This window comes from Staurois parvus, unplaced genomic scaffold, assembly GCF_062004578.1.
Source record: "Staurois parvus isolate SC_StPar_1 unplaced genomic scaffold, SC_StPar_1.0 ptg000025l, whole genome shotgun sequence".
NCBI classification, from domain to species: domain Eukaryota; kingdom Metazoa; phylum Chordata; class Amphibia; order Anura; family Ranidae; genus Staurois; species Staurois parvus.
In genome coordinates, this window is record NW_028317821.1 from 15929719 (window position 1) to 15950810 (window position 21092).

The 21092-nt window shown below is 41.3% G+C and overlaps 1 protein-coding gene across 1 annotated transcript in view; it reads left to right on the forward strand.

The window, feature by feature from the left end:
• LOC149471958 (dynein axonemal heavy chain 3-like) overlaps window positions 1-21092 on the forward strand; it is a 710466-nt gene that overhangs the window by 221597 nt on the left and 467777 nt on the right. Inside the window, exon 12 of the mRNA XM_089652692.1 lies at window positions 16684-16862. Within this exon, the coding sequence (XP_089508818.1) occupies window positions 16684-16862 (179 nt within the window). The remainder of the gene's footprint in view (window positions 1-16683; window positions 16863-21092) is intronic.

The window sequence follows — 21092 nt, forward strand, 5'->3', positions numbered from 1 at the left end:
AATAGTCCATCTCATTCACCTTTTGTGTTATCTCTCTATTCCTGGATTTCTGCTTTCAGTCAATAAACATAAAGAATTAGATATGGTATCTTTGGGAATACTAACAATACATAATTTCTAAAGGGAAGTTTTGATCTAACTTTTGTGCTTGGGTAGCCTTCCTTTATAATAAAACCACTGCTAGGGTAACCAATGCAGGTCATTCCTCCAAAGATGTTTGCATTGAGAAGGGGGCCTGATAAAGGTGCCCCCTGTCACATATTTTGTTGATCCTAGCTACTGAAACACAGGCTATGCTCATCTGTGACAATACAGACATTAAGGGAGTGGTTGTAGTAGGAATTCCTTGTAAGCTCTACTTTTTCCCTGTTGACAATTTTGTCAGCCTGTTCCTGTCATCCCTACCATCTCTGCTGTCTTGCTCCCCTCCACTCTTTTTCTCAATCTTTTCCTGCCTTGTGGTTGACCATAATCTCAGATGCTCAAGATGACACAATCTTTTCCAAGGTGACATATCTTTTTCAATAGTTCTCAATCCTCTAAACTCATATCAGCCCTGTATGCTTAACTAAACATGCTCTCCACCTCTATGTTACATAACTATATAGCAACATGGCAGAGAATATATGAAACCAAGTATATGAAGAATTGAACTTTGGATTTATTCTCCTCATTAAATATCACAATACAGGAATCTGCTTACAGGGTCTTCACTACTGACTAGATTGGAGCTTGTTCCTTCCATTTCTCACCCCACTCCCACATATTCTAATACATTTTAAAGGGCTGCAATACAAATGTCATGCAGGTATGCTGGTTTTGCCTCTTTGTCATTAGATTCTAGGCATAATTTTGTAAGGAGAGATTCTTGGCATGCACTGTTGCCCTAAATTGGCCCAAATAAATGGTTTACAACAGAAAACTGGCAGACTTTGTCCTCTTGGCTGCTAAACAGGCCATTGTTCATTCGTGGAAAAAACAATTCCTTATGCTGAATTGAAACAGACAATTAATGGGTTCCTAATTAGTGATGAGCCGAACTGCCCTGGATTTGGTTTGAGTAGGGTTCAGTGAACTTCAAAGAAGTTCAGAAGCTTAACCCAAACATAATTGAAATCAATTGGAGTCTCTTCTGTCAAATGAAAATGTTCCTCTTTTGGGCTAACTGACAAGGGGGAAGGGTCACTGCCCTGGGCAACATGTAATAATGAAACTTTTGTTTTTTAATCTATTTGAGCAGTGATTTTATATGCTTGAAGATAACATTAAAAAAGTAAAATCCCATTAACTCTTTCACTGCCAGGTCTGTAAGCTGTATAGACCTACAGCACTGCTTCAGGCAGGCTAGGTCCGTATGCCAAACTGACCTGCATTCCTCCTCTGCTATATGCTCATGGTCACTTCAGTGACCATAAACTTATAGCAGAAATGTCCATCAGTGCCTGTACTCACCAATCTACGGCAGTCCCCCCCCACATGTGTTTACCAGCCCCTTTTCTTTCATTTATCCCTGGCCCATAGAAAACTGTGTTTATTATGTGTCAGTTTATGAATGAATATGATGGAGTGTCTACACAGGCTCATACCCAATTCATTACAGTGCAGCCCAGGTTGCAGAGACTGTCTTCTGCCGCTTATGGGGGTGGTCGGCGGGTGGCAGGGCCAGCACTAAACTATTTTGTGCCCTAGGCAAGACAGCAACTTGTACGCCCCCCCCCCCCGCACAAAAATAAATAAATAATTTTAAAAACAGTAGTAAATATTAAATCAACAAAACATGAAACTGCTAAATTTCTTTTAATTTGCAAAAATAAGTGCCATAAGATTCCACCAGCATCAATATTAAAGATAAAATCAGTGTCACGGATGGAGTGTATCTGTGGCTGGAAGTGGCAGGGTGACAGTTGCAGTGAGTGGAGGATGATGGATCCAAACTCTGAGAGATCCCAGACTGGAATTCCCTAGGCAATGGGGTGAGATAAAATGCTGTGGCAGAAGGCAGCCCAGCTCACACACACACACAGAGAACACCTAAACTGAGCTATCCTACATAGTGACAGATCCGACACAACCCACCACCACCAACATTGACACAGATCAGCAGGCCCAGCAGGCACTAGAAGAGCAGGCTTTGGGATTGTGATGATGTCACCACTCACTAACACATTGCACATGTGATGGATGACCGGCTGGGTCACACTCACACAGACATGAGACATCAGAGTCAGACTTTATCTTCCTCCACAGGCCCAGCTCCACCTCCGCTGATGAATGGAAAGAGAAGGACTGGAACTCCACAGTGATCAGCAGCCGCCAGTCGGCTTGCAGTAAGGGACTGAGTCTGAGAGGAACACTGGAAGAAGAGGCAGCTCAGCGGGTACACTGAATAAATAAACATACAGTGCCATGCTTCCTTTAAATGCCCCAAAACACATGTGAAAGCAGACAAATATAAAAATATAGTGAACAATTTTGATTGTAAAGTCTCTTAAATAGTGTTTCTTCTTCAACTTCAAAAAAACTTAATAGCTCTATATCTTCTTAAAACTTAATCCACCACTACAAAAACCAGATGTGCCCTCGCCTGGAGTTTTTGACCTCAGATAAAGTTAGGTCAAAAATCGCATGTGTCCCTTGAAGTGAACATACAATGGCGGGTGTATCTTGTATATAGAATCTTCCTCCAGTACTGACCGGTCCCTTTAATCCTTCCTCCTCCACTCAGCATACCTTCTGCAGAGTCAGTATGGGGGATCCAGATTGGTCATTTTAAAAATGAAGATGTGGAGATTTGTTAGTCTCTCCAGACCCGCATTGCTGGCTCTCCCAGTCCTATGGGCAAGTAGTCCCCCCCCAACATGGGGTCATCTGTTCTGAGTAGGTCACCCCTCCTGGCTGCAGCACACCATTACCTTCACACAAAAGCTGTATCTCCCGGGTGTATCTATATACAAGATACTCCCCCCCATTGCATGTCCAATTCAAGGGACACGTGTGTTTTTTGACTGAACTTTATGTGAGGTCAAAAACTCTAGGTAAGGGCACATCTGGTGTTTGGGGCTCCTTACAAGGGCCCAAAATACTGGCATCCCACAGGAATATGTACCCCTGCTCATTCACAAAAAAAAACAGGGGGTTTAATAAGCTAAAGAACATGCATTCTTCCAAACCTAGGTTCAGACCAAACTGTCGGCCCATCCATATTTCTAATTAATGAATGACTTTCTAACATCCTTAAAGATTCTTATAACATACCTTAACTTATGTGTAACTTAACCAATTATGGATTCCTAGGCTTGCCACACATTTTCACAAGATGAATACCATGATTGATTTGAGTGCATGGTTATACTTTGCACTTCCCAGGGGCTGTCAATCCTTTTGAGCCCCTTCTCCTACCTTCTCTTCACACTTTTTTCTGTTTTACTCCCCTTTTTTGCTTAAAATTAGCATCTCCCCTCCACCTTCTTTGTATTATTCTTTTCTTTATCTTCTCTTGCTTATATTTAATTCCTCCAGAGACATGTGCACATCCCTCAACCCAGAATTTTACATTTCTGCTTAAGAATGGTACTGGAAATTTTCAAACCTGTTATATTGCTGTAATGTGCCCAGTTCTTTGTCAACCATTGAATTATTGCCTTTATTACATTATGTTATGGTTGAATGTCTCTATACAGTGAGGAACAGAAGTATTTGAACACCCTGCGATTTTGCAAGTTCTCCCACTTAGAAATCATGGAAGGGTGAAATTCACATTATAGGTGCATTCCCACTCTGAGAGACAGAATTTAAAAAAAAATTCAGGAAATCACATTGTATGATTTTTAAAGAATTTATTTGTCTTGTACTGCTGAACATAAGTATTTGAACACCTAAGAAACAGCAAGAATTCTGTCTCTCAAAGACCTGTTACTGTGCCTTTAAAAAGTTCACCTCTACTCCACTCATTATTCTAACTTAGTAGCACCTGCCTGAGCTCTTTAAAGACACCTGTCCACCCCACAGTCAGTCGGATGCCAAATACTACCATGGGCAAGACCAAAGAGCTGTCAAAAGACACCAGAGACAAAATTGTGGACCTCAACAAGGCTGGAAAGGGCTACAGGGCAATTGCCAAGCAGCTTGGTGAAAATAGATCAACTCTTGGAGCAATTGTTAGAAAATGGAAGAGGCTAAAGACGACTCTCAGTCTCCCTCGGACTGGGGCTCCATGCAAGATCTCACCTCGTGGGATATCACTGATGATAAGAAAGGTGAGGAATGAGCCCAGAACTACAAGGGAGGAGCTGGTCAATGACATAAAGAGAGCTGGGACCACAGTTTCAAAGGTCACTGTCGGTAGAACACTACGCCGTCATGGTTTCAAATCATGCATTGCACAGATGGTTCCCCTGCTCAAGTCATCACATGTCCAGGCCCATCTGAAGTTTGCCCATGACCATCTGGATGATCCAAAGGAGGCGTGGGAGAAAGTCATGTGGTCAGATGAGACCAAAGTAGAACTTTTAGTCTAAACTTCACTGGTCATGTTTGGAGGAAAAAGAAGGATGAGTTGCATCCCAAGAACACCATCCCTACTGTGAAGCATGGGGGTGGTAACATCATTCTTTGGGGGTGCTTTTCTGCGAAGGGCACAGAATGACTGCACTGCATTAAGGAGAGGATGAATGGGGCCATTTATTGTGAGATTTTGAGCAACAACCTCCTTCCCTCAGTCAGAGCATTGAAGATGGGTCATGGCTGGGTCTACCAACATGACAACGAACCGAAGCACACAGCCAGGATAACCAAGAAGTGGCTCCGTAAGAAGCATATCAAGGTTCTGGAGTGGCCTAGCCAGTCTCCAGACCTAAATCCAATAGAACATCTTTGGAGGGAGCTGAAACTCCGTGTTGCTCTGCGACAGCACCGAAACCTGACAGATCTATAGGAGATCTATGTGGAGGAGTGGCCCAAAATCCCTGTTGCAGTGTGTGCAAACCTGATCAAGAACTACAGGAAATGTTTGACCTCTGTAATTGCAAACAAAGGCTTCTGTACCAAATATTAACACTGGTTTTCTCAGGTGTTCAAATACTTATGTTCAGTAGTGCAAGACAAATAAATTCTTTAAAAATCATACAATGTGATTTCCTGAATTTTTTTTTTAATTCTATCTCTCAGAGTGGGAATGCACCTACAATGTGAATTTCAGACCCCTCCATGATTTCTAAGTGGGCGAACTTGCAAAATCGCAGGGTGTTCAAATACTTCTGTTCCTCACTGTATGTGCTTTCATAGTACTTCTTTGAATTTTTACAGTTTTCAAAAAAAAAACCCCAATAAATATATTGAAATGGAAACAGAATTGTGTGAAGTTTGTGAGTTGAACAAGAACAGCATTAGGTAGGAGTCAAGGGAACCAGAGAGCACACGGAGACGGATTGCACGGAACCCGACGTGTGGGTGTTTATTGCGGAGGTTTTTGGGGCACAGACATCAGTTCCTTTAGTCCACAGATCCACACCAGACACAGCAACACAGTAAAGTTCTCTGGAAGGCAATATGGAACAACAGGGGTATGGTAATCCACAGGGTTCAGTAAGGCAAGGGCGGGGTGGTTTTGTGGGACTTCGGGTTCCTGGGGAGAATTAGGCTCAGTCTTTTGGGCAGCACGGGGTTAGTCCACTTACTGGATGCGGGGAGCCGGACACAGAGGGCTACAGTCCACACCAGCAGCACAGGGTTAATCCACACAGGCAGCTCCAGGCAGGAAAAGGTTAAGTCCGTCTGGCTCAGGGGCAACAAAGAGTTAAATCCAGGCAGGGAAGGTGTCCAGCCCGCAGGCTCACAAGGGAACAAGAGGTTAAATCCAGGCAGGGAAGGGATTCCAGGCAGCTGAGAGTTCACCCCACATAGGAGAGGGATCCAGCAGCAGACGGGCAGTCAGGTCAGGCAGGGAGAGGAGAAGGGGGCTGGGGGATGGTTGTATGAGAGAAACTGGCACTGCAGCACTTCTCTCACACATGCAGCCAAGAGAACACAAGGGGGGTTGCCCTGCTCTCTCTTAAGTACAGAGCTGGGCGCCGTGCAGCATGCAGTGGTAACCCAAGACTTCCTGTCAGATTACTATGGCAATGGGCCCTGTCCCCCAGGTCTCCGGACCACCCAGGGAACAAAGCCTTTGTCCCTGTCCGGCACGGAGCCTGGGAAGATGTGCACGAGGGGGAAGGGAGGGGGTTGGGGGCCTGTTTGTGGATTCCCTCAGCAGGGGGCCAGATTGCAGGGACAGGGGGGTGAGGGCTTCTGAGGGCTGCCTGTGTCAGGGACACAGAGGACTAGAAGTCCCAGCATGGATGGGACAGAAGAGTGAGGGCCCTTCTGAGGGGTGGGGGGTGGCAGGCAGCAAGCCCAGAGGATGGGGAGGGAAGAGCCAGCTCGGTGACAGTAGGCATAGTGTACAGAGGAGAAAAAGCAGCACAAACATAGCTATCAGGATAGGCATCCTTAAACAGTATCACCCATGTGCTGGAGCATTGATTGACACCAACCAGTACTTTTTCCATGACAGGAAAGGGAACTGATGTAGGACTTGTCACACCCAATGCTGTGCTTGTTCAACTTTTGTTTGAGAACACAGGCTCTATATACAGTATTTTTAGCTGTTTCTTTTTTTATTTAAATGCAAAGAACTATAATGCACACAGCATTTTTTGCCAGTTGGCAGGATTGCATTATCTATTTAAATAAAGCCGGGGAAACGTACAACAAAATATTAGAATCATGAGTAATGTAGTAAATCATTAATGTTTAAAGAAATGCACTGCCCCTTCATAGAAAAATGCTCTCTGAAATTGACTGGGTTTTTCCTGTCAAGGAAAACCAGCCACCTGTCCATCAAAATGGCTGAAACCAATCTTACTCTGAAGAAATAGCCTCAGTTTTTGACATGGTATTTCAATTATCCTTGAATTTTGAAATGTGTCCATGTCAATTTGCACTTGGTAGACATATTCATTGCTATCACACAAACATTTGCTAATTCTGTCATTTCTACTGCAGATTTGAATACTGACATTGAGTTGCGTAGAGCATGCTTCTTTATTAGTATGCTATGATAGTCTGTCCATACATATAAGCAGACAAAACACCCAAATACATACAAGCATTACCATTTATATAAGCACAGTAAATGAAATAGTCACCATTTTATGTATTCACCTGACCTCTTTGGACTTTATGTATAAGCAAATATACAATATAATCATAACATCATTGCTATATATGTGGTAGTGAGTTGGAAGTGTGTTGTACTACATGTTTTAAGGAATACTGATTTAATCAGTACACCGGGATAGGTAAATGATTTCTGAATTACTAAATATATGACTGTGCCCTCTGAAAAAGGAAACACAATTTTTATAGAAGATCTATTACCAGAAGAAAAAAAGCCTGTTCAATCTCCAAGTGGTCCTTTTGCACACAGCACTTACTGCTATTAAAAACAAAGTAGTGGATAAAATAAAATAAATCTTTCGTCATTGCCATTTCTGGCAATAGCTCCACCCCCAAAGCCTAAAAATATGGGCTTTCTTATGGGCAGAGTTACAGCCAGCCCCTGCAGTGCCATGGGTTCAGACCTGCAGCCAGATATACAGGGCACAGATAGTGGAAACTGTTAGCTTGCATTGTGAATGATTACAGCTTGAGAAGAGTTAGGAGGAAAGGGCTTTTTGGAATCACTGTTTCAATGTGGGACCAATGTTTAGTATAGCAAGGCAATGGGTGGGGTTAGCTATCCAACAATGCAGGTCAGCAACCCTTGCATTGATTTTGAAGGTGATAAGTTCTTTATGCACAGAAATCCCTGGGGGTTTTAACAAGCTATCTTGTCTGCTGGTGATAAATCTTATTTAATATACATGCAAATCCTAATAATGAACCTCTCTTATTTACTTCCTTTTGGTCTGTGAAACATACCATATATCTAGTTAAAAAGTGTACACATGGGGCAGCAGGAATTAACCCCCTGTTGCTTTTGATGGGTGCTACCGACCTGCCAATCACAGCGTATTCAAGTAAATGGAGCCACTCTGCAAGCGCCCCCCAGCTGCATGCTTCTGCGGGGTCTGAGGGGTTAAAGCAGGTGGTGAGAAAGAAATATAACACTGCCTGCTTTAACCCCTTGTTTGCTGTACTGCACAAGGTTGCCGGGCACTTGCAGAGTATAACTCAACTGTGACATGTGTACACCATGGGCCACTGCAGCTAAAGGGTGTGCAGTTGGTATAGTAAAAATACATCTTAAACTGCAAATATAAAGTAACCCTTACTGTTCTGATCCCCTTATAAGGCTGCTTTCACACTGATTTGATTTTTCTTACAGGTGCAGTGCAGTGCATCTACAACTTTTCTTGGTTAACTGCTCTTTGCCATTGACTTCTATTATATCCTGCAGGTATGGTGCAATTTCTGAAAGTGCCCCAAACCCGCAGGGTATAATTGAAGTCTATGGCTAAGTGCAGCAAACCCACAGGAAAGCTGCAGGTACATTGCACTGCACCCGTGGTGTGGGTAAACTGCAGAGCATTAGTGGAAGTGATCTTCTATTCTATCCAACACTTTAGTTTTGTGTTTTTTAACAAATTTATATTATGCATTTGATTGAAACTGGGGATTATGTAGCCATGACTCATTTTTATAGAAACATATGGGGCCTGCCATTAATGACCTCCTCCATAAATACTAGTTCCCTGGCTGTTTCTGCTTTCGATATGTTTAGAATCACTAATCCAAAACAAGCATGCAGATTAGAAACGCATAGTAAAGGCATAACTCCTGACCTGTATACTTGTTTCAGTTCTGTACCTTAGAAGATGCCAAAACCGTTGGACCAATAACACAGAATAGTAAATTGAAATTTTGGAAGGCTTTCCTTTAAAGAGACCAGATCACCTGTGGTTTTGTGATCAGTTGAGAACATCACTGAAAAGTGAATTATACTTATGAAACACTACCCACAGAGGAGCCACTGGCTGGTTAGGGCCTTCTTTTCCTCCTGGTGATGAACCAACCTGACTGAGGTCAATTTCACAGCTGTGGCTTTAAAATTCCCGTTTTTGAAATGTGTAAAAGCCCTATAGCAAAGTAACTGAACAGCACACAAATGCGACAAACTGTAAGTATGTACCAAAATGGTTAAAGACAGCAGAATAACTGTATGGCCTAACCAACAACAAAAGGGCTCTATCCAAATTACTGACCAGTGGAATTTGATCATAGTTTACTGGCATAGGTGTCCTGGATATCCTGTTGATGCACACTCTTCCAAACTGCATTATTGGTAATTCTAAGGGAGTGGGTACAAATCTGACTCCACAGCAAGAATGTCAGACAGCAGTAATAGGAAAAAGTGTGCAGAAGGCCTTTCTCCACTCCAATTGGTCCTAGGAAACCCTGGAGGCACTCTTGCTCTCTTCAGCAGCCCCACCAAATAATATCTATAGTAGGTTAGTCTCTAGTAAACACAGCACTCTCCTCACAATGACAAAGACTCTGGCCAGAGTACTAGGGTAGCTCTCCTTACAGCAATATAGTGTTTAGATGATGAAAATCAGCAGCTCTCTTCACAACAACACAGGAAAAGCAACACCGTCTCTGGTGGATAGCTGTACAGAAACAGCAGTACAATCTCTGGTGGAGTGAACACAGCAGTCTAGTACTCACAGCTCTCAGTAGCTAGGCCTCTGTTAGGCTCCATACAGCAGCTCTGCACTCTGGTCACAGCACAAGTGGGCAGAAGGGAACTCTTTTAGGCTCTTAGCATTATACAGCATCACAGCAGTTCTAAATCTCCCACATTGTTCGCCACAATCTGTAAATAATGTGGGATCTTCTCTCTTGTAGGATGTGTTACAGTGCCAGTCAGTTAGCAGTCAACCAAGACCTTCATCTGCTGCAGATGTGGAAATAAGGGATAGCGTGGAAAATAATGATCACAAAGTTATTACATTCAGCGTAAATCATTGGAAAAGAAGATATGAGGGTAGTGCAAGAACACTTAATTTCAAAAGAGCCAGGGTTTCTAAGCTGTACTCAATACTTTAAGATATTAAATGGATATAATTCTCGAATCATTGAACAATGAGGAAAATGGGAAAGCTTTAGGAACATATTAAAAAGTGGCATTAGCCAGTGCATACAAATGGGCAACAAATATAAAAGAGCTGAGGGTAAGTCTGGGTGGCTAAACTTTAGCATTAAAAAAAAACATAAAAGAGAAAAAAAAGGTCTTTAAAAAATATAAGGCTGAGGGGTCATCATCAATATTCAAACACTGCAAGAAAGGGAATAAGAATTGTAAGGGCACAGTCAGGGAAGCTAAAATAGACCACGAGAGACACATAACGGAGGAACATAAAAATAAATAAATATTTTAATAGTACGAAGCAAAGACAAACCATACTGGCCACATAAAGGATGACCAGGGGAAGGTGGTTACAAATGACAAGAAGGCAACTGTACTAAATGCATTCTTCTCCTCAGTTTTTACAAAGGAAAAGAAGGGGTATAATCCTCAAGACTGCATTGTTAGTAACACAACAAGGAAAGTGCCGTTTTGGCTAATAGGAGTCAGTGTCCAAAAATATTTAAAGTAAATTTTAACGCAAATAAATCACCAGGTCCAGATGGCTTACACCCAAGAGTCCTCAGAAGACTTACTAAGGTTATAGCCAAATCATTATTCCTAATTTTTTAGGACAGCTTAGAGACAGGAATGCTACCAATATTTCTAAAAAAGGGCCAATATATACTATACTACTACCTGGGAACTACAGAACAGTCAGTCTAACAGCAGTAGTATGTAAACATTTGGAGGGGATCATAAGGGACTATATCCAATAATTTGCTTATGAAAATAGTATCAATAGTAATCGGTATTGATTTATGAAATATCATTGTTGTCAGACCAATCTGGTAACATTCTATCAGGAAGTGAGCTGTCATCTAGCTAAAGGAAGACCTGCTGACATGGTGTATCTGGATTTTGCCAAAGCATTCAGTGCAGTTCTCCATAAATGCATAGCCTCCCTGGCGGTATTCCCGAGTGTAGCTCGGGGTAAAGTTTCAGTAACAAAAGCGGTAACACTCGGGCTTACCATGCAGCGCTGCTCCGGGATCTATTCTTCTCTTACCTTGTCCTGCGCTCCTGTGATGTCCCTCCTGCAGTGTCCCCTGTAATGTCCTCCGACGGATGCCGGCATCTGTCTTCTGGGTTCCATCCCCTGCGATGTCGGGATGTAAGGGGACGGAACGGTGGGAAATTTTAAAATGACAAAAAGTGACAGTCACTAAATTCACTAAAATAACATAGTAAAACATTACTGTATCAAACCATTTCACATACATTTTGTCCTGTGCCCTGCCTACATTTTTACTGTTCTTTCTGCCTGGAACCGGAAAAATGTCCATGGCATCCAAAAAGCGTCCCTTTAGGTCAAAATCGGTTTTAGACCAGCTAGAGAACAGCGATAGTAAATTAGAACTAATTGCAGAATTGAGTGATAATGATTCGTAGGGAAATTCATCATCAGACACTGAAGACGATTTTGCGACTTTGCTCAGTGATGTGCGAACTTGGCGCTATATTTCAAATTTCAGTGTTTTTGGTTTGATTATATTATTGAATTCAATTTATTATTGTATTATAATTTTTTATGATTATTTATTAAATTATAATTTATGATTTCGTGTTTCAAATTTTAACATACCCGGGATGTTTACTAGACTCTTGTTCGGACAGATTTCAGTGAGTTATTCCTAAAAATTACAGGCCTACAATATAAAAAATACATATTTCCATGCAAAAAAATGTACTGCTTTGAGCACAGAAATATGGACATAATCAGACCGCTAGGGAGGTTAATTTACAAACTGAGGTCGGTTGGCATGGACAATATTGTATCTACCTGGATAGAAAACTGGTTACAGGGGCATGTCCAAAGGGTGGTGATAAGTAGTGTATTTTCATAATGATCTGGAGTTGCCAGTGGGGTACTCCAAGGCTCTGTCCTGCAACCAATTCTGTTTAATGTATTTATAAATGATATAGAGGTTGGTATAAATAGTTCAATCTCACTGTTTGCTGATGATATAAAGCTAAGTAGGATATAGAAACGTTACAAGAAGACTTCAATAAAATAAAGAGATGGGCATCTACATGGCAAATGAGGTTTAAAGTCGAAAAATGTATTGTAATACACTTGGGGTAAAAAAAAATATAAACACAAGTTACTCACTGGCGGGAGAACCTTTGGAGGAATACAGAATGGAAAAAAGATCTGGGGGTCCTTGTAGATCACGGGCTCAGCAAAAGCATGTAGTGCCAAACTGCAGCAAGCAAAGCCAGCAGACATTTAGCATGCATTAAAAATAGTACCTACACAAGATGGTAAGACTAGAATTCTATCATTTTACAAAACTCTCATTCTGCCACACCTTGACTACGTCATCTAGTTCTGATCTCCAGTCCTCAGGAAGGATGTGCTAGAACTTGAGAGAATCCAGAGAAGGACAACTAAGACAATAAGGGTGCTGAATGACCTCAGTTATAAGGATTGACTATAAACATTAAACTTATTCTCCTTGGAGAAGAGATGCTTAGGAGGAGATATGATATTGATGTACAAATATTATCAATAGTAATTCTAGCATAGGGAGGAAACTATTCAGTCTCAGGTTGCTTAAGAGGACATACTAAAATAATTAAAACAAAATCTGTATCCACTGCCGAAATATATTATAGATAATATAGCAGACTCACCAAAATTAAAGGTGGTGTCCTCAGGACCAATAGAATATGTAGCAAAAACACTGATTTGTGGGTGAATGACCCACAATAAGAAGTCCCAAAGAGAACAAATCTGCGGCTTGAAAATATTTAGAAGCTCACGTGATTCGGTGGGCAAAATGCATTGATGTCAGAGTTGTGATGCTCGCATCCCGGACACTCAGAAACCCTCACGTGGCTTTACCTACTAGCCGCGCAACACTGGACTTGCTACTGCAGTCATATGCATACTTATCCCTGCATGGAGTGCAAGCTTAGCGACATCATACAGCAGGCTGGGATCCGTCAGAGTCAGTGACCATACCCAGAGTGGTGAACCTATACAATTAGACCAGGTTGTGTCCGCATTGGGGTCTATCCCCTGGATTGTGACTGCTCGGTTGAGCGTTGCACACCTGGTAACTCTTCTCACTTGCATACAGCGAGAGGCTGCGCTTTACCATAACTCTCACCCTTAGACTTGTCATTGCAATCTGTAGCTGTTTCTTATATGTGATGGAATTACTGTCAAGTTCACAGTGACATGGTTGTCAGCCGCTCTTAGTGATACCATTATCATATGCATTATGCTCTGGCTGCAAGTGGAGATAATTCACACAGGACTATACCTGCTAGCATTGAGTATATATACATCTTCTCAAGATTGGTGGACTGCCATAATAATTTTTCAAATCGCATATGCTGATGTGTGACTCATTCTTGTGTTGATCTAGGGGCCCTTATTTTTACAATTTTGCAGTTTTTTCTGTAGATGAAATTGCATTCATTACACAGCAACTTGTCCATAGGGCCTTTAGCCTTCATGGCCCCATCTCTATGTCATGCATGTCCTAGTGCGAGTGGAGGGTATGTCTGTGTGCCCGGGCGGGTGTTGTTATGATATGACAACATTGTCATCCTGTTTTATCCTTGTGTAGGGTGGAGGGATATTTAAATTGCTCGCAATTTTGATAGTGTTTAAATAATATTTTCAAGCCGCAGATTTGTTCTCTTAAGGACTTCTTATTGTAGGTCTTTCACCCACAAATCAGTGTTCTTGCTTAAGAGGACATGTGGCAACTCAATGAAGTTGGACGAGAAGCAGTTTAACCTAAGGCTGTGGGGTTTCCTTCCACAGTTGATGGTGTCTGTGGGGCGTGTTGATGATTTCACAAAACTCTTAGATTGGCATCTTAGCAAATATAATATACAGGGATATGGGAAATGGTATTAACATAAACACCCACACCCACACAGGTTTAACTGGATGGACTTATATTTATTCAACCTTACCAACTATGTAACTTAATTTAACTATGCAACTTTGCTTCTGCTCAAGGCAAGTTTTCTCAATGGCTGCAGTTGTGGGCAATGATAGTTCTTCTTTTCATACTTGGTCCACACCAAAATGGCCACTGCTCCTCTTGTGTTGAGGACTCTTTCACTGTCCAACAATAGCATTACTTACCATAACAAGAAAACAGTAACTTCTCACACTATCATTGCATATTCACTTGCACTGTTTTTCTCTTGTGTCTTCTTCTGTCTGTTTCACTTTTAAAAGAACATAGAATTTTTCTAGTTTTTCTTAACAAACAACAGACTGGAAGTATGAGGCAAGAAAAGCAATTCCAAGGATGTTAAAAAAAAGATGTGAACATCATGGGGACATGGTATCTTTAAGAAAGATGTGTCTACTGTAGTTGTAGTTCAGATTCAAATGTTTCAGATTACTGTGCCTCTCACAGAGATAACTAATATTGGCCTCAGTTTCTGATCAGTATCATGTAGCATCTTTATGAAAGATTCAGTGGACCTAACAGAACCATTACATACATACACATACTATACCTATACCATTACATACACCCTGTCACGTCTTGTTTGTGACAATGCCTAAAGACACTGCTGTTCTTTTATTCCCGTTGTGCACAATCATTCAATCTCAGAATATTAGCTGATTTTTACTTCTGTGTCACCTCAATGCCAATGACATTCAAATCTGTTTACATCTCTTGACATTACTTGATAAACTCAATTTTGAGTCTTATTATTTCTCATGAGGATTGATGACGGCTTCTGTCAGTTTAAATTGGTCCAAGAATTATTTTTTGTAGGTTCTACCTGTACCAGAAACACACCATAATTTTAAGATTTTCAGTGTGACAATAAATGAAACAGACTTATTTAATAATGTAGTAACCTAAAGCAACCAGCCAGAATCTGCTTTTATTAATTAAGGTCATCTACTCACTTCCCTCCTAAATAAAAACAAATAAAAAAAGGAAAAAACCTACAGAAACATGTTGTCAGTAAAAAGAACAATTTCTGTATGGTAAAGCACCCGTGTCTTCATCTGATATCAGTAACATGTTGGATACTGGTAGTTACATATTATTATTACGATGCATATACCTTGTAATTACAATGAGCCATGGAAGCAGAGAAAAAGCAATGGATTAATCAGGCATGCACTCTAAGGACTCAATGTGATAACAGTAGCCTCAAAGGGAGTTGAGGGTCAGCTGCACCTATCTAGTTCAGATCACTTTGAGAGGTTTAGAGGGTGATTAGAAAGTCAGTAGAAACTGATTCATTTTTCGAGAGTAATGGGTTTGTTATAAATGAGCCAAGAGCCAGGGGTACTCAGCCATTCTCCACACAATTATTTTTTTAAAATTTATCTGGACAACCTCTCAATATATTTATCAGTTTCTCAAATTAGAATATCATTGACCATCTTATCTGCTGTAGTGAATTTCAAATTGGGGAGCCTAAAATGGTCTGATAAAGCAAACTGTAGCTGTAGGTATTGAGAGAATCTCTGTTGTGAGTGCAAAAATTCCTCTAAAAAGGTTTTAAAAGGAAATAAGATTAGAATTTACAACTAAGTCTTGTGACAACTAATTTCAGAAGCTCAAGCTCTGGGAGATTGTGATGCCCAAGGTTTGGACATCAGGATTAAGGCTGGACATCTAGGGCTAAAAAAGCAGTGTATGCACAGCATTTTCTAGATTGCTCTGAAGCCACTTTAGTTGCCTGAAGTGAGTATCCCAGCTTCGGGCAGCTGGGGACATTATTCCCACTCCACTAAGAAAGGTATTTTCCAAAACAACATTTAAAGGATTTCACAAAAGGTGGGAGGGAGGAGCAATATTCTTCATAATAGAAAAAGGGAGTGAAGGTCCATTTAAACACATCTGCAATTTCATCTGGATTTCATCTAAATTTTCTGTTGAAATAGGTCACCCACCTAATCCTACTCTCAAAGTAGATTGTAAATATTTCCTCTCTACAGTTTTCTAATTAGGTTTCACTTCACAGGTAGCTCAGAGTCCACATTCACAGATAAAGGAATTCTGTCATTTGACTATGATGAAGATTGCCAAGGGATGACATGAAATTGATCCAAGAAGCAACTCAGATAATAGTGGTTGAACTTGATATTTCTTTTTATAACCTATGTAAAAATCGCAGTTGAGTAGAACTGAAATGTTTTAGTGCCACATATATTCTATACATAAATAAACTTGTGAAATGTTTCATGAATTCTACAAAATTTATTCATTAATATAACTGATTTTTAACACAAAAGACAGTAATTTGTGATACCATGTTTACCATTATAAATCCAAGGAAAAAATCAAAATCATTTATAAAAATTAGTAGAGTAGAGGTCACTCATAAAAATTATTTAGATTTGTGGTTGTGTGAAAGATCGTTGATTGCAATGGCTATTAACTCAGTTTTTGCTCCTGTATTTCAGTCTATAAAAGCCTCAAAGAGTATTAATATTGTGCCAGTGTGATATTTCATCGTAATATTTGTTTGCAGACCTTTTCCATGTCTTTATTTTTTGGCCCATCAGATAGCAATCATGCAACAAGAGCTGACAGAGCTAAAGCCTATGTTGATTGAACGAAGCAGCGAGACGGAGGAGCTGGTAAACATTATCGCAGATGAGACATTGGAGGTGGAAGCAGTTAAAAGTTTAGTTGAAGCAGATGAGGCAACAGCTAACAAGGCTGCTCTGGAAGCCAAAGCCATTAAGGTATGTTGACATAACATATGCAAGCTTCACAGGGGACAGAATTGTAAATTAGATTTAATATTGATCAGGCAATACAAAATCAAGAAAATTGGACACACATGTCTGTAAAATCGTGGCAGTGGATTGGGTGTTAAAATTAGAACAGAATATCAGATAGACAGAGGCTTGCCTGCTGCTGCCATGATGGGGGCTATTGATCAAAAGCACAGTAAACGGCTGCAAGTTTGCTCATTATGGTCCCTGATGGGTTACAAAATTTATCATTTTGTTTGCAAAGAATATTAAGCTTCACTTCAAGAGGGGAATGCAAATATAGTGTACAAGGATATTCAAGCTGAAATATACAACTAGCTTAACCTGGCATGGGACTGAAAAAGCTGTATAGGTGGAAGTGAAAGGTACTTTCAAGCCAGGACATAGGTATACCAATGACTGTAACAGCATCTCTAATAGTAATATAAATAACAACAAAAACATGCACTGGATAGCTAATGTTCGGTGATTTCAACTGTGTTATGTATTTAATAAAAAAAATAAATAACAAAAAAGAAACATATTTACATCACCTTTTTAACAGGTTTCTTGAATACAAGGCAATAGATAACAACAGTGTAAAAATGAAAACCAGATTCATTTGGGTGTCAGTAAAGGGATCAAAATTTGAAGCCACTTAACTCATAAATCTCACAATCTGACTGTACAATACTATTTAGATTAACTCAAACTATGTAATGTGAGGCTCAGCACTAAAGTGGTTCTAAAGGCAGAGGTTTTTTACCTTAATGCATTATATGCATTAAGATAAAAAAACTTCTGGTTGCAGCTGCCCCCCACCCCATTCATACTTACCTGAGCCCCATCTTGATCCAGCGGTGTACACGAGAGCAGTGGTTCTCTCTCTTTTTTGGTTCACATTGGCTCCTGCTGCTGGCAATCACAGCCAATGACCTAATAAGGAGAGAGCAGGGCTGAGCCATGCTCTGTGTGCAAAGGACAATGTCCATTCACAGGAGAGCAGCTCGGTAGGAAGTCTACTTGAGTGCCCCGTACCAAGAGGCTTTCTATTTGAGGCACTCGGTAGGGAAGGAGCCAGGACTGCCCGCAGGGGACCTAAAAAGAAGAAGATTGGGGCTGCTCTGTCCAAAACCATTACACAGAGCAGGTAAGTATAGCATGTTTGTTATTATTTTTAACCACAAGCCTACAGGGCACTTATACCCCCTTCCTGCCCGGGCCAATTTCCAGCTTTCAGTGCTGTTGCACTTTGAATGACAATTGTGTGGTCAGGCAACACTGTACCCATATGAAATATTTATCATTTTTTTGTGACAGATAGAGATTTATTTTGGTGGTATTTAATCAACTCTGGGATTTTTATTTTTTCTTGAACAAACTAAATAAAAAACTACTGAAAATCTTGAAAAAAAAAAAGTTTTTTCTTAGTTTTTGTTATAACATTTTGTAAATAAGTGATTTTTCTCCTTCACTGATGTGCGCTAATGAGGCTGCAGTGATGGGCACTGATAGGCTGCACTGATGGACACTGTTAGGTGGCACTGATGGGCACTGATGAGGAGGCACTGGTAGGTGGCACTGATGGGCATTGACAGGCATCACTGATGGGCACTGAAAGGCAGCACTGATACACTGATATGCGTCACTGACTGGCACTGATAGGCGGCACTGACTGGCACTGATATGCGGCACTGACTGGTAATGTTAGGTGGCACTGACTGGCACTGTTAGGCGGCACTGACGGGCACTGATAGGCAGCACTGATAGCGCGGCACTGACTGGCACTGATAGGTGGCACTGATAGGTGGCACTGATTGGCAGCACTGATAGGTGGCACTAATTGGCATTGATAGATGGCACTGACTGGCACTGATGGGTGACACTGAAAGGCAGCTCAGATGGGCACTGATATGTGGCATTGATGTACACTGGTAGGCACTGATATGTGGCATTAATGTGGCACTGATGGGCACTGGCACGTGGCACTGATGAGCACTGACAGCTGGCACTGATGGACACTGACATCTGGCACTGCTGGGGCTACACTGATCATCAGGGCACTCTGATCATCAGTGCTCTGCATTTTGCATTTTTTGCTAGAAAAATCATTAGAACTTCCAAGCATGATATATTTTTTGAAAACAGAGGCCCTGGAGAAATGATGACTGTTGCACTTTTTTTAAATCACACAATATTTGCGCAGATGTTTATCAAACACAAGTTTTCAGGAAAGAATGCACTTAAATTAATTTTAGTGAACACAAAAACAATATAATACCCAATTTTTTTATAAATATAAAATATGTTGTTGTGTCCAGTAAATACAGTAGCTAGCTACCAAATGTCAAGATTTAAAATTGTGCAAACTACGATACCTAAAATTATCCATAGGCTCTCGCTCTGATGTTCGTGGCAATACCATGTGGTGCACATGTATGCATTTGCGTGTATGAGCTGGGGATGGGGATGCTTTTTATTTTTTTGTTATGATTATTTTTATTTATTTTATTTACAGTTTTTTCCACTTATTTCATTTAACTTTATTGATATCACAAAGGGGTTAACAAGCCCCCTTTTGATAGCTTTGGGTAGGTGACAGTTACTCTTTATGGTAACATCAGGGGTCTATTAGACACCTGGTGTCTCCCCTGCCATCCAAAGAAACTAACCGAGCACAGATCATGCTTGGTTAGATGCTTCCTTGGCTGTAATAGCCAGGGAATGAGACTCTGAAACTGGACATGACAAATCCTCCTCATTTCTGACGTCATTTGTCAAAGAGGAAAACAGGGAATGGATGTCCCTCCATCTCCTCTGTGGACAGCTGTCCCAACCACTTACTAGGGTCCTGGGCTTCCCAGAGGAGCAGGAGAGCCCGAGGAACCAACACGGGAGGGGGATGGGACCCTTTAAGTGCTGCAAAAGTGATCAGGTGACTGTAAATCCACCTGAAGGACTTTTACATGAAAGCCAATCGCCAACTGTAAAACAGAACCCAGGATCATGGTTGCAACTGCAGCCATGTTCCTGGTATAACCACTTTCTGACCAGGGCGTTTATATATGTATGTTGGGAGGCAAGTGGTTAAAGAAATATTTAAAAACTATGATTTGGGGTAATCACAGGTTGTTGTTTTTTTTTTCTAATCCAGGATGACTGATACATATAATACATCAGTTGAATGCAGCTGGTAGATCCATGCTCAATTTTTATTAAATGTTTTAATACAGTTTAAATTGATGTTAACCTTTGATTATGCGTTCTTTGCATGGTCTGCTAGCATTGCACACCATAGTGACAACTCAAAGTACACCTTGCCTTATATACAAAATCTTATATTGGGTCTTTAACCACTTGCCTACCGGGCACTTATACCCCCTTCTTTACCAGGCCAATTTTCAGCTTTCAGCACTGTCGCACTTTGATTGACAATTGCGCAGTCATGCAATATTGTACCCATATGAAATTTTTATAATTTTTTTCTCACAAATAGAGCTTTCTTTTGATGGTATTTAATCACCTCTGGGCACTTTACATTTTGCGCTATTAACAAAAAAATTGCAAAAAAATTGAAAAAAAAAAGTTTCTTTCTTTCTATTATAAAATTTTTCAAACAGGTAATTTTTCTCCTTCACTGATGTGCGTTGATGAGGCAGCACTTCTGGGCACTAATAGGCAGCACTGATGGGCACTGATAGGCAGCACTGATGGGCACTGATAGGCAGCACTGATAGGCGGCACTGATAGGCAGCACTAATGAGGTGGCACGGATAGGCAGCATTGATAGGCAGCACTAATGAGGTGTCACGGATAGGTGGCACTGATAGACAGCACTGATAGGTGGCACTGACTGGCATCACTCCTGGGCACTGACTGGCGCAACTGCTGGGCACTGACTGGCACAAACGCTGGGCACTGACTAGTGGCACTGACTGGCAGCACCGATGGGCACTGGTTCGTGGCACTGGTGGGCACAGGTGGGTGGCACTGGTGGGTGGGCACAGGTTGGTAGCACTGCTGGGCACAGGTAGGTGGCACTTCTGGGCACAGGTGTGTGGCACTGCTGGGTGGCACAGGTGTGTGGCACTGCTGGGCGCAGGAAGGTGCACTGCTGGGCACAGGTAGGTGCACTGCTGGGCACAGGTGGGTGCACTGCTGGGCACAGGTGGGTGGAACTGGTGGGTGGCACTGCTGGGCACCAATCATCAGGGCACT